Below are 13021 nucleotides of genomic sequence, written 5' to 3' on the forward strand. Positions count from 1 at the left end.
TACTTTAAATTACGATAAAAAATGACTTCCTTAAATTAGTTTTGTACTCCAAAAGGGGCTTTATATTAGACAATCTGTAAAGTGATAATATTTTTATAATCTTTTTAAATCATTTTAGGAAATTAAAGAGAGTGAGTTTAAGGGGATTCCCATAAGTTATCTGGAGGTTCATCCCAATGGAAAACGATTGTTAATCCATACCAAAGACAGTACTTTGAGAATTATGGATCTCCGAATGTAAGTATATATTTCAGTATTGACAGGGTCAATACTGACTGACTCATAGAATAAGAAATGAGTTCATTCATACGTATAAAATGAAGCTGTGGTTCTCAAGTAGACAGTTTGTCCTCTCAGAAGACGTCTAACAATGTCTAAAGGCATTTTTGAATGTTAGTATTTAGTGGATAGAGATCAGATAGTATATAGTGGATAGAGACCAGAGATACTGCTAAGTATTCTACAGTTTATAAGACAGTCCCTCCACAAAGAATTTTCTGGCTCAAAATGTGAATAGTTCTGGAGCTGAAATATAGTCAGTTGCTTTTTGTTGTTACAATTTAAATCTTTTTTTTTTTAAGATTTTATTTATTCATGATAGACACACACACACACACACACACACAGAGAGAGAGAGAGAGAGAGAGAGAGAGAGAGAGAGAGAGACAGGCAGAAGGAGAAGCAGGCTCCATGCAGGGAGCCTGACTTGATCCTGGAACTCTAGGATCACGCCCCGGGCCAAAGGCAGGCACTAAACCGCTGAGCCACCCAGGCTGCCCTGTTGTTACAATTTAAAAAAAAGAACTTTTGCCTTAGAATATCTTTTATCTCTATGATAATGGTATAGCATAGTACTACGATATAATATCGTAACAGAATGAGATGGTTTTTGATCAATATATCCTTGTTTTTCTTATTTTGTTTTATTTCTAAATTAAAAAAGGAAATTTCCTAAATATAAAAAGCAGAAGCAGAGTTCTGAAAAAAAACAGCATGGTCTTCTATGCTTTTGTTTTGGTGTTAAGTGTACCAATAAAACAAATGAGAACTCTAGTTTTATTAGATTTCATTATTGTGTTTAGAAAGGAAAATGTGATCTATACTGGTTTATTCCACAATTTACTTGTAGGGCTAACTGGTAAGGACTTCATTGTTTATGCAGAGCTGTTTAGGATATAGGCATCAGTGCAATTGGAGAATTCAGAGCAGTTCATCAGGAGTTTATAATCTAGTTATACTGCCTCCAGAATAACACAAGACATTTAATTAGGCTAAATTGTGAGATCTTCTAAGACTGGAATCTGTTTATTCTTCTTTTATACATAATACCCATGTCACGCTTGGAAGATAGCAAGTACTTGATATGTATTATTTTAATGACTGTAAATATTTCATAAAAGGATTATATCTCTCATGGCAACAGGTAAAGGTGATGATGGCTATTCTATAGTCTTCTGTTAAAGGCTCTATGGAGAGGCTGGCCTTTGAGCTCAATCTGAAAGGATGGATAGAATTTAGGTAAGACAGAAGTGTTATCAGGAGGGTGGGAAATATGAAGATCCTGGAATAAAATTCCAAGGTAGGATAATAGAAGTTGTGTTCAAGGCAGGGTGAGTAAGTCTGTAGGAGCATTAATTTCTTGATAAGGAGTGCTGAGAGATAATTTTTTAGAAATGGATTAGTGCCAAGTTTAGAAGGAGAAGGCTAGGCCTAAAGAATTTGGTTATTCTCTTTTTAAGTAGTGTACAGTATTCAGTTTAGAATCCTGCTTGAGCTTTGGAGGCAAACTGCTTAGAGTCAAATACTGCCTTTTTCATCCCTGACCAACTGATTAACCATTATTCTGTGCCTCTCTTTTCTCCTCACTCAAATGGGAGAAATAATAAACCATATTCATAAGGGTTTTGTGGGGAATAAATTAGTTTACACATGTAAAGTACTTAAAACATTATACCATATAGCAAGGACTCCAGAAATATTTGAGCCAGTAACCTGAGGTCTGGGAATTTATGTGAAAATAGTTATAAAACAGTGAAAAAATATATATACACAAGATTGTTCATGGAACTCATGTTCATGGTAGGGGAAAGCTACAGATATCCTAAGTGTTGTCCCATAGTAGATGATTTCTTAAGGAATGTTTAGAGTGTGATAAAATATACCTACTAAACGAATGCATAATCATAATCAGTATTTCCTGACACAGAAGGCCATTATTATGATTTATTGTTAAAAAAAAGAAAAAGCATATGTTGGGACACTGTGTGTAATGACCTCTCTGTAAACCAAGGATGATAATAGTGCTTACCTGGCACATAGTGAGCACTAAAATAATGTTAGCTATTATTCACAAATGAAAAAGTCTAGAAGGTTATATACCATATTTAATAGATGATTTAATAATATTTTTGTGTAATATTCCTGTAAGAATCCAACTACTCGTTGTGTGATTTTAAAAATTTATCACATGGGAAAAATAGAATATAACAGTTTTGTACATTTTTTTTTAATTTTTTTTTTTTTTTTTTTTTTTTTTTTTTTATGATAGTCACAGAAAGAGAGAGAGAGGCAGAGACACAGGCGGAGGGAGAAGCAGGCTCCATGCACCGGGAGCCTGATGTGGGATTCGATCTCGGGTCTCCAGGATCATGCCCTGGGCCAAAGGCAGGCGCCAAACCGCTGCGCCACCCAGGGATCCCAGTTTTGTACAGTTTTAAGTAACCAACTCAAATACCACTTCTATAAAGGAAGCTCCCTCTTCACAGCTAGAAATAATCACTTTCATCCAAATCTCCAGAGTACTCATTTTGTTCTTTTGTGACACTTCCTGCATCCAATTTCTGTTTTATATTAATGCATTCTTTCTCTCTCCTGCTAAATTATAAACTCCCTGAGCTCTGGGACTCCCTCTTCATTATTCTGCATCATTGTAGAATGTCTCCCACTAACAGATTCTCAAAAAATTGTTAAATGCAAAAGAAGTATTAAAAAAAAAAGTTTTTAAAAGAGAAGGTTTTTTTTTTTCAGTCTTTTCAGTGAGTAAGGTTACATTTGTGAAATCTTTTTTGTTTGTAGATTAGCAGCAAGGAAATTTGTAGGTGCAGCAAATTACCGGGAAAAAATTCATAGTACTTTGACGCCATGTGGGACTTTTCTCTTTGCTGGAAGTGAGGATGGTATAGTATATGTTTGGAACCCAGAAACAGGTAAATATTTCATTGATCTTAAAAAAATTTTTTTGGATTGCTTTTGTTTTTGAAGAGGTGTGGAAACTACCATTTTGTGGAATAATTTTCAAGGAAATTCTGATTTCAGGTTCTCAGTTATGTTTTTCAAAATGGGAAAGCTGATAATGGGACTCTGCTGTCGTCTAAATTTATATTAACTTTGGCCTTTATTGCTTTGATATCTTCATGGATTTAGAATTTCACATTATAATTCAAGGCTTATTCTATCCTTGTGTTATAATGAGATATTGTCAATCTTATGAGAAGTATTTTTCATTGTGGTTGACATGTGTTATTAGTTTCAGGTGTACAAGGAACATAAAGATTCAACAGTTATATACATTACGAAATGCTCACAATAATAAGTGTAGTTACCATGTGTCACTATACAAAGTTATTTCAGTATTATTGACTATATTCCCTATGCTGTATTAAGAGAAGTTCTTAATCAAGATTGTAATACAAAATACTTATAAGCTGAACTTGGAATGTAAGTGGGTATACAAACAGCTAAACAGCTGTAATATATTTTTTTATTAGAAATAAATCAATTCCTCTCAAAGTTTTGCTGTCTGAAACTTAATAGCAATTTATCTGGGATGCGTGGCTGGCTCAATTGATAGAGCATGCGACTCTTGATCCTTGGGATCATAAGTTCGAGCCCCACATGGGTGTAGAGAGTCCTTAAAAGTAAAAATCCTTAAAAGAGAAAAAACAAAAGGGATTTACTTCAATTATGCTAATTAATATTTTCCCAGTACAGTAAGCTGTTACATTGGGAAGTTCATTGGTGCCTTACCTTTGCTTTTCAAAAGAAAAGCTAAAACCACATAAACATTTGTTAGCAATAAATGGAGAGAATTTTATAAAATTTAAAGTAACTTTAATCAATAGTTTGTGGTTCACTGTGTTTATTCTGTTGATATTTTCCCCAAGTTTTTATTTAAATTCCAGTTAGTTAACATACAGCGTAGTATTTTTGAGGTGTAGAATTTATCGATCCAACACTTAAATATACAATACCTAGCTCATTGCAGCAAGTGCCCTCCTTAATGCACATTCTCTCCATCTTTCCTTTAGGCATTTTTGACTAATCAGTTTGCCCTGGGTTTGTTTGTTTGTTTGTTTTCTTACTGAGTGTTGATACTTTAGTATCAGTTTGGAAGCATTAAATCTCTTTTCTACTTCAATAAATAGATCTTAGTTTTTTTGCTTTTTGAGCTCCAGTTTTCATATGCTCCTTAGACCTCCATTACAAGCTTCTTTTAGCCATGAATAATCATGTATCTTGAAAGCAGGCAGTACCTCAGTTTCTGGAAAAAGTAGAAAAATGAATTCCCTACCAAACTCATTCAGCCAGTTTCTTCAGTTCTAGAATCCATAGCCTACCCTCCCCCCCCCCCACACCCCAGTCCTCCCTGAGTTCTTTGTTATGAATTTGCATTTGCCCAGCTGTCACTTCTCAGTCAGGTACTTCTCTCCTGCTAAGCTCTTTTTAAAAAAATTTTGTGTCTTGAAAACCTCATTGAAGAGGTTGGGTTGAGAAGTAGAAAGAGGAGATTCAAGACGATGAAAAATAATTGTTTAATATGAGTTCTATGACTATTTTTAAGTATTTGAGTTTTTCATGTAAATAATGCAAGCTTTGTTATTATAGAACTATTTTTAGTAAGTTACAGAATAATCTTCTAATGAGAGAAATTTGAGATAGTGCAAATTATTAAATGTCTTTTTTTACTTAGGAGAACAAGTAGCAATGTATTCTGACCTGCCATTCAAATCACCCATTCGAGACATTTCTTATCACCCACTTGAAAATATGGTTGCATTTTGTGCATTTGGGCAGAATGAGCCAATTCTTCTGTATATTTACGATTTCTATGGTAAGTTCACTGCTGATAAGTAGAGTATTTCAAGTAACTTTTAGACGGAACCAAGAATCATGAGCTTTGTGACAACTATCAACCTTTGTTTTAATGAAGCTCTTTTGAATATGTTTTAAGACACAAACAGATTAAATACATTATTATTATATTAGGATATTTTATTTTTCCATAAGCACTGCTATGGAGTTTAAATGTCAGCAAAGGTACACATAAATTGTTGTGCCCCTTTGTTGGAATCACAGAAAGGTAATCATCACTTTCTTTTTAAATTTAAATAAATAAAATTCACCTAAAAATTATTTGAGAATGTGTTAACTACATTTAAAAGATATACAACATTTAGGAAATAAGGATCTTTAATGTTTTCATTTGAATATTTAGTTTCTCGTTCCGTGGTTTTGTTTTTCACTAAAGCACATTGTTGTAATAAGTCACAGTCTTAAGAATCTCTTACCCTAGAAGGAAGGCAAAACCTGAAATGTCTATGAAAACAAGATCTGGAATTAGAAATTTAATGTCTTTTTCTACTCTAAAATTACACTATTCTGTCATTCTGACAAAAAATAAGGAAACAAAGACTCTGACTACATTTTTGAGGAATAATATGGCATTCTGAAAATTATTTGGATTTATGTTACTTTTTATACATTTCTTTAATTTCTTTCCTGAGGTTAGGACTTCATTGTTCTGCATTATTTGTACTAATAGTTTTGTCACTCCCAGAACCCAGTTCCATTTTCTTTATATATTAAATCTTGTTCAAAAATAAAACGGTCTTTAGTAGTCTCTGATTTGTTTAGGATGTCAAGTATCATCTTTTGCTGTTTTTGCTAAGCTAGGGAGATTCACACACAATGTCATAAATACATAAATACACAAATACATAGGTAATATCAACATGGAATTATTTGGCAGAAAGTCTTAAATGAAATGGGAGTGGTTACATTTATTATGTTAATACAGATATTGCTTAGCAGTTAATTAGTTATGGGTTAATGGTTATAATAAGTGCTAAATTATTAGACAGTTAAGTTCTAAGCCTGAAATTGTTGATCATCTTATGAATTTTATTATGCTATCCAGGTAAATCATATTAGAAAAAAAATTTGTAAAATTGAGATTTCTTTTGAAAAATTTTACCAGGAAGAGATACCGAATTTCTCTAACACATATTCAAACCATTCATATTCAGGCCATTCACATGTTCAAACACACACAGGCCATTCTTTGTGCATGCACTCACTCTTCACTTGAAGGGGAGTCACACCTAGGCACCACGTCACTGGGACTATTTTACAGAAGCAGGCGGCACAGTTGTTTCCTCAGAACCTTTAGAGCTTTCACAGTGTCCCTTCAATTCCTAATGTGCTTAATAGGCTTTTGCAGTTTTCACTACAAGTGCAAGTGGAAATTCCATTCTTTATCTTTTTTTTTTTCCCCAGTATTTTTTTTGTCACTGATTGAGGTTTTCCATCATTAGGTTAGCCAGTTTGGTTTGCCAATTTGGTTTTTTGATAGTAGGCTTTTAGACTAAGAAGTCCATTCTAGAAATGTAAGCAGAAAGCAAAGCATTTTTAGGAGTTCAAAAACAGAGGTCTTAGGTTCAGTTCTGTTTCTGTAGTGTACAAGCCTCTTGCCTTCCTGAAGCTCCATATCCTTATCTGGTAAGTGGCACAACTAATGTCCATACCTCTGCTACCTAAGAGAGTCATTTGTGAGGATACTGTGAGGCAGGGACTGTGAAAGTACTTTGCAAATTGAATATAATAAATGTAATAAGGACTATATTGAAACAAGGAAAAAGGTAAAATGGGTTGTTGTCATGCTCATTTAACCCGTATATACTTTATGGGAACTGAGGTTTTAACATGCTGATAAACACCTCTATATGGAAAGGGAATTGAGAAAAAGTTTTTCCCCGCTCTTTTATTAATTCTCTTGGCAGCCCTTTATTTATTAGAGTGTGTACCTTTCTGGGTCAGTTGTATTAGGAAATAAGTGCATGAAGTTAAGGACATTTTATGTGTACTGTATTTATGTAGAAGAGGAAGGAATTCAAAGTGTTTCAGAAATTAAAATGTTCAAATAATACACATGAAATTAAAATTATCTTGTGCCATGATTTTAGAACACAATTTTCAGTATACTAACACCTTAACACCTTTACAAATAAAATTCAAAATGTTTCAACACATTTTCCTAACTCTTTACTGCCTATTTTTAAAATGAGGAAGCTTAGGAAGAGGTTACATAATGCCAAGTAATCCAAGATTTAGCACAATTCTTGTGAATGGTTAATACTGGTATTCATAAGAAAACAAAAAGTTTTAGACTCTAAAATATTTTACTCATTAAATTCAGGCTGTAATCATCAATTCAGTAGTATTTAGATTTTTCATTAAAACTTATTTATTATTAGCCTTTTACAGGTTTGCCTTATATTTTACTCATTTTTAATGCAAGAATATTCTGCCCAAACTTTCTTTTCTGAAAATAAAGTTTACATGTATCTTTACATAAATGTTTTAATGGTATAAAATTTGAAAGATTGAACAGTTACATGATTTTTAAATACTATTTATCCGAATGCTCATACATTTAGGTATTTTTCAAGGAAAATGGAGTAGACTCATTTTTTTGGTAAGTTAAATAAGCTGCTAATGAGACCACAGTGGTAGCTAAATGTATCATCTGTCTTTCAGTTCTAGCAAAATCTGTGAAGAGTCAGCAAGCGTCTTTCCCTGTTAAGCATATGTTCAAGTTGTGGTCTTTTGGGTCTTTCATTCTACTGACTTTTTGCTTTTTTTGGTAAGAAATACAATTTTTACTTTCAGAAGGCAGTTTTATTTGCCTGTTGTTGAAAGGGTTAATCATCTGGTAATACAAAATTTAGTCACAGAGTACCACAAATAATGTACTTTTAGGATTCCCATAATAATGCTAGTCAGAAGAAACGGCTTCTGCATTAAGTTTATGAAGCCAGACATCAGCAGTTAGGGTTAGGGTTAGGATTAATATTCGTCTATCTCCATCTCTAGGATCCTGTTCTACATGTAATGATAAACATAACTAATACTTACGAAGCACTTTCTTTGTTCCTGGTACTGTTTTAAGCACTTTACATATATTTACTTCATTTTTCACAATGATCTTAGGATAGGTACTATAATTATCCTCATTTTACATAAGCCAGGACTTGGATCCATACAGTCTGGACTTGGAGACTGTTCTCTTATTTGCTACACTAACCTGCCTTTTTAGCAAATTTCCTGAAATACTAGCTTTTGATTGTCTGATAAGCAAACCTTTTTTTTTTTTTTTTTTTCTGCAATACCATTTACTTTATGCCTCTCTGTGGAGTGATTTCTTTGTATCATCTGTACTTTGTAGGCAGCAGAGATGGAGACTTACTAATATTTTTATTACCCTTACATATCCCGAATATATGTGTATACTCGGGACACACAATGAATATGACACACAATGAATATATGTGTAGTATTTTAAGTAGTATCAAGTGTTAGTTAATTTGGGAAGTTCTCAGCATTATTTTCTAATCCCAGGTGATGAGCCTAATTTTCCACTAGGTGGCAGTCTCTTCTCTGAATCAGTGTTAACCCTGGATTTAGTCATAGTATCTTAGACAAGACAAATTATTGAGCATCTGTTGTGTGCCAAGTTGAGCAGAGCTATAAAGTCCAGCAGTCAGACTCAGATTACCATGCTCTTTTCCAGTCTTTTGTGCTTCCCAAGTGGTTGATGAAACCTCTGGCAAAATTTGTTACACTGAACAGCAGTCTCTACCATTGACGCTTAATGGAATTTATTCTATTTATTATATTTCTAAAATTCATATTTGTTAACAACCGCCTACACCATTGTTGTTGATAGCTTTGTTTTTCACAGTGTGATATACTGTACCAGAGTTCAAGGCAATGTATATCTTTATGTTCCTATAAAAAATTTGTTATGTAACTTGCTCATTGACCAAAAATCCATGGTGTTTGCAATTCCTTATGTCTAACGTAGTGCCTGGCACATTATTGATGTGCAAGAAGTGTTGGAAATAAGAATTTAAAATCCTATAGGATAGCATTTTCCCTTTGATTTTATAAAAATACAGAATGAAAGTCATAATCAGTGAGAAAATTGGGGGCTAATAATAATAGTGGTAGTATTAGCTAACATTTATCAAACATTTCTGTGTGTCCCCTACTCTTATGAACATTTTACGTATATTTTTCCATATAGTTATTTCAAAACCCCACAAGGTAGATGCTATTAATACCCTCATTTTGCAGATGATGAAACTGAGGCACAGGGAGAATGAAGTAATTTACATAAGGTCACACATTTGGTAAATGTTAAAGTTTACCCAGCTGTCCGAGTCCAGAGCCCATACTCTTAAAACAGTGTATTGTTTGTTTTCAATTTTGATATTTAGGAGGGGCCCTTAAGACTAAAAGGAATTTTCATTATCTAGTATTATTAATAGTTGACTCTTTTATAAATGTTGCAGATGATTAAAAGGCATTTAAGTGATTGTATTCTCCATATAACCCAAAATATGAATTAGCTTTATTATGTACTCAGTCTTAATGTTAACTAACTTTATAATAATTTTGCAACAAGGTAGTGTTTCTGGTTGAAACTAATTTAATATGCATAGTTGTAAAATGTAATAGTGTTCTTAAAGTACTAATGACTAATGATTCAAAAACAAACTCAGTTACAATTCTCATACTTGGATAAGATTATGCAGGAGCGTATATAACTGATTATAGGTCATAGTTTAAAATATGTTATTACCCTATTAGGAAAATTAAGAGATAGAAATGCCATATTAGAAGGCATGCTTAAACTACCTGTTTCTTGGTCATATCCTGAAGTCTATTTTAATATTCTCCATATAATGGATACTTTGATTTGAAAGGCTATGTCATTCAAGGATTCAGGACATATGAAAAACTGGCTTTGAGCATAAACCAGAGTCCTGAGTTCGTCATCCAGGCATTCTTTTTTTTTTTTTAATGCTTATATTGTGCTTTGAAAGTGCACCAAGAGGGAAGAATGGTACAGTGCAAAATAGCAGGATGGTGGGAAAGGCTGGAGTAGGAGTTAGCTCATTGGGGTTCTAAAAGTACGGTCACTTTCTGTTTGACCCTGGTCAAGTAATTTAGCATTTTTGCATGTTTTTTAACATGTAAAATAAAAATACCTGTCCTGTTTTATGTATGTGTTTCATCAAAGGCAAAAATGAAACTATAAAGTATAGCATGGAGCAGAGATATATTAAGAGCTCCTGACCCAGGATACAGTAGAAATCCTAGCTGTTTTCTTTTTTTTTTTTTTTCCTAGCTGTTTTCTGTAGCAATATACGCATCACACAGTTTAGTTGCATAGCATGATGTATGAAAATTGATTGATAATGGAATAGGAAATCAACAAAAGAATAATAGTATGTACATCAGCAATTTGGAGATAGTTTATTATATTTTGGTGTTCACTTAACAGATTACTGGATGCTGGTAGATGCTCTTGCTTTTGGTTGGCTTTGAGACGTGAATCTGTTACACTTTCTTATAGAAAACTTTGGACAGTTTCGTTAGTAACACAAGTTCTCCTGAATATACCCAGGCTACTAGAGTCAAAGCGTTACTCAATAGAACTTCTCTGGTCCATCCACATAGTTTCTTCAGATTAGCTGAAGCTGAAACAAGTCAGGCCTTGTAAAATACAATTTAAAAAAAGCATCATAAACCCTTGAACATTCTTATCCTAGTCCATTCAGACTACTATAACAAAATACCAGAGACTTCATGGCTTGTAAACAACAGAAATTTCTATCTCACAGTTCTGAATGCTAGGAAATCCTTGAGATCAAGGCATGGCAGATTCAGTGTCCAGTGATAGCTCACTGTCTGGTTCACAGAATGGTACCATCTAGCTGTAACCTCACATGTAGAGGGGTAAGGGAACTCTCTGAGGCCTCTTTTTTAAGGAGAACTTAGTGCCCTATTCATGAGGGTTCTGCTCTCATGACCTAATCACCTCCTGAAGGCCCCACCTCCAAGTACCACCACTTTGGGCATTAGATCATGGGACTCTCAAAGGGACACAAACACTCAGACCACATAAATTACCTACACAGCAAATGCTAGAGGAAGGAAAAGAGGATGCTGCATAACTGCTGACTGCTAGGAACCTAGCACAGTAGACCTACTATACAGCTTACAGTAATACTATATTAAAAATAGAATCATTTATAAGTAAAAGAATTAAGTATCCAGTAAAATGACTGTATGCAGTAACAGAACTATATTTAATAATAGGTCTTGAACAAAGGGATTAAGTGTTGAACCAGAAGGCAGTCTTAATATTAATATATTATAAGAGGAAGATATTTTGGTTTTTGTTGTACTTTATTATTATAAAGTCAGTAACATAAGTAAACTTAGGTTTAAATAATAACAAACTTTGTATTCACTTCAAATGCCAAGGGCTCTTGATTAAAAATATCTTATTTCCTCTGTTCTTCCTCCTATAAAGATAAAAATCTCCTGAGAAAACCACGCTATTTCTTATAATTGTTTAAGGCCAGAACATACACAAAAGCACTGAGCTTATTATAAATCAAAATTTGATTATCAGTAATGAAAACATTGTACAATTTTTTTAATTGTGCAAAATTTAGAATCCCCAACTATAGCCAGCTGTAGGTAGATTTGGAAGTAATTTGATGGGTATAATGTTCCTTTAAACAAATGTAGTTGCCCAGTCTATGTTTCTCAGCCCCTTGTGGATTCCTCTGCTACACCAGTTAGCACATAACAGTAATTTCTTGTTGACCTTCAAAAGATTCAGACCCCAAGTGGGGACCAGTGTCTTTGTATTCCCAGAGCCTGCTGTCAAAAAGTTGTGGATATGAGATTGTTAAAATTTTGAGTTTTATCAGGTTAGGTTAGAGTTTTAAATGTACAAAATTAAATTAGCCAAAGAAGACAAAATGACTAAGTAAATAAATAGTTACTTAATTACAACATCATATTCCCAATCATGGCCTATATAAAAATGTTTCAGAAAGCTTAAAATGTTAGAAGCACAGAGCTTGAGTGAATTTCAGAAAGCATCAATTATGACCTATTTTACAGTGAAATCTGTATAGTGTTACACAGATAGATGTATATACTTCTGGAGGGTTAAGGAGGGATAGGATGCAAAAACTTGTAAGTAGCTTCTGTTTCTAGTATCTGAGTCTTTGTGAATAGTTCTGCAGATTGTTTTTTATGGCTGCCTTCACAGCACCAGAAGTGTTAAAGATAAAGTTAGGTGTTAATGTGACTCCTTGAAATCCAGTGAGATGGCTTTTGTATGGAAAATTCCCCTTAAACAACAGAAATAAGTATTCATAAATTGTTGGATGTTTATTTTTTGTAATCTGCCTCTATGTAGGCCATTTTAATTCTTTCTGAAAGGCATCCTAATACTGCAAAAAATAAACAAGTATTTAGGCAGTGATTTTTGTTATTTTTTACCAGTTAAAAAATATAATACATGTTTAGCATAGCATAATACTTATAAAACACAATTTTGCAAAAAGAATAAGATAAATACCAAAATCCTGCTATCCTGTATAACTGTTTATACCCAAGTTTATGTCTTCTGCACATAGCCACTCACAGATTAAAGTGAAATCATGGTTGACTGATAACTAGCAAGTACAGAAAAACAGGGAGTCAGGAAATGCCATTAAATATTCAAATCCAGCTTTACTTTCCATTCATAACAACAAACAACAATGAAGTGTTCAAAAGGAAAGTTTTGAAAAACAAATAAGGCAAAGATTGTGAAACATAATTTTCACCTGTTGATTCATTCATCCCTGGCCCATAAGCCTTCCAATTTCCA

The 13021-nt window shown here is 33.4% G+C and overlaps 1 protein-coding gene across 16 annotated transcripts in view; it reads left to right on the top strand.

Moving 5' to 3' along the window:
• AHI1 (Abelson helper integration site 1) overlaps nucleotides 1-13021 on the top strand; it is a 198298-nt gene that overhangs the window by 54665 nt on the left and 130612 nt on the right. For all 16 annotated transcript variants that reach the window (XR_011994336.1, XR_003234906.2, XR_011994335.1 and 13 more), the window contains exons 16-18: nucleotides 119-237; nucleotides 3076-3206; nucleotides 4970-5110. Coding sequence is in view for 13 of the 16 variants with exons in the window: in XM_025997872.2 (XP_025853657.1) it covers nucleotides 119-237; nucleotides 3076-3206; nucleotides 4970-5110 (391 nt within the window). In the remaining 3 variants the exon portion in view is untranslated. The remainder of the gene's footprint in view (nucleotides 1-118; nucleotides 238-3075; nucleotides 3207-4969; nucleotides 5111-13021) is intronic.

The sequence above is a fragment of the Vulpes vulpes genome, chromosome 1 (assembly GCF_048418805.1).
Source record: "Vulpes vulpes isolate BD-2025 chromosome 1, VulVul3, whole genome shotgun sequence".
Taxonomy (NCBI): Eukaryota; Metazoa; Chordata; class Mammalia; order Carnivora; family Canidae; genus Vulpes; species Vulpes vulpes.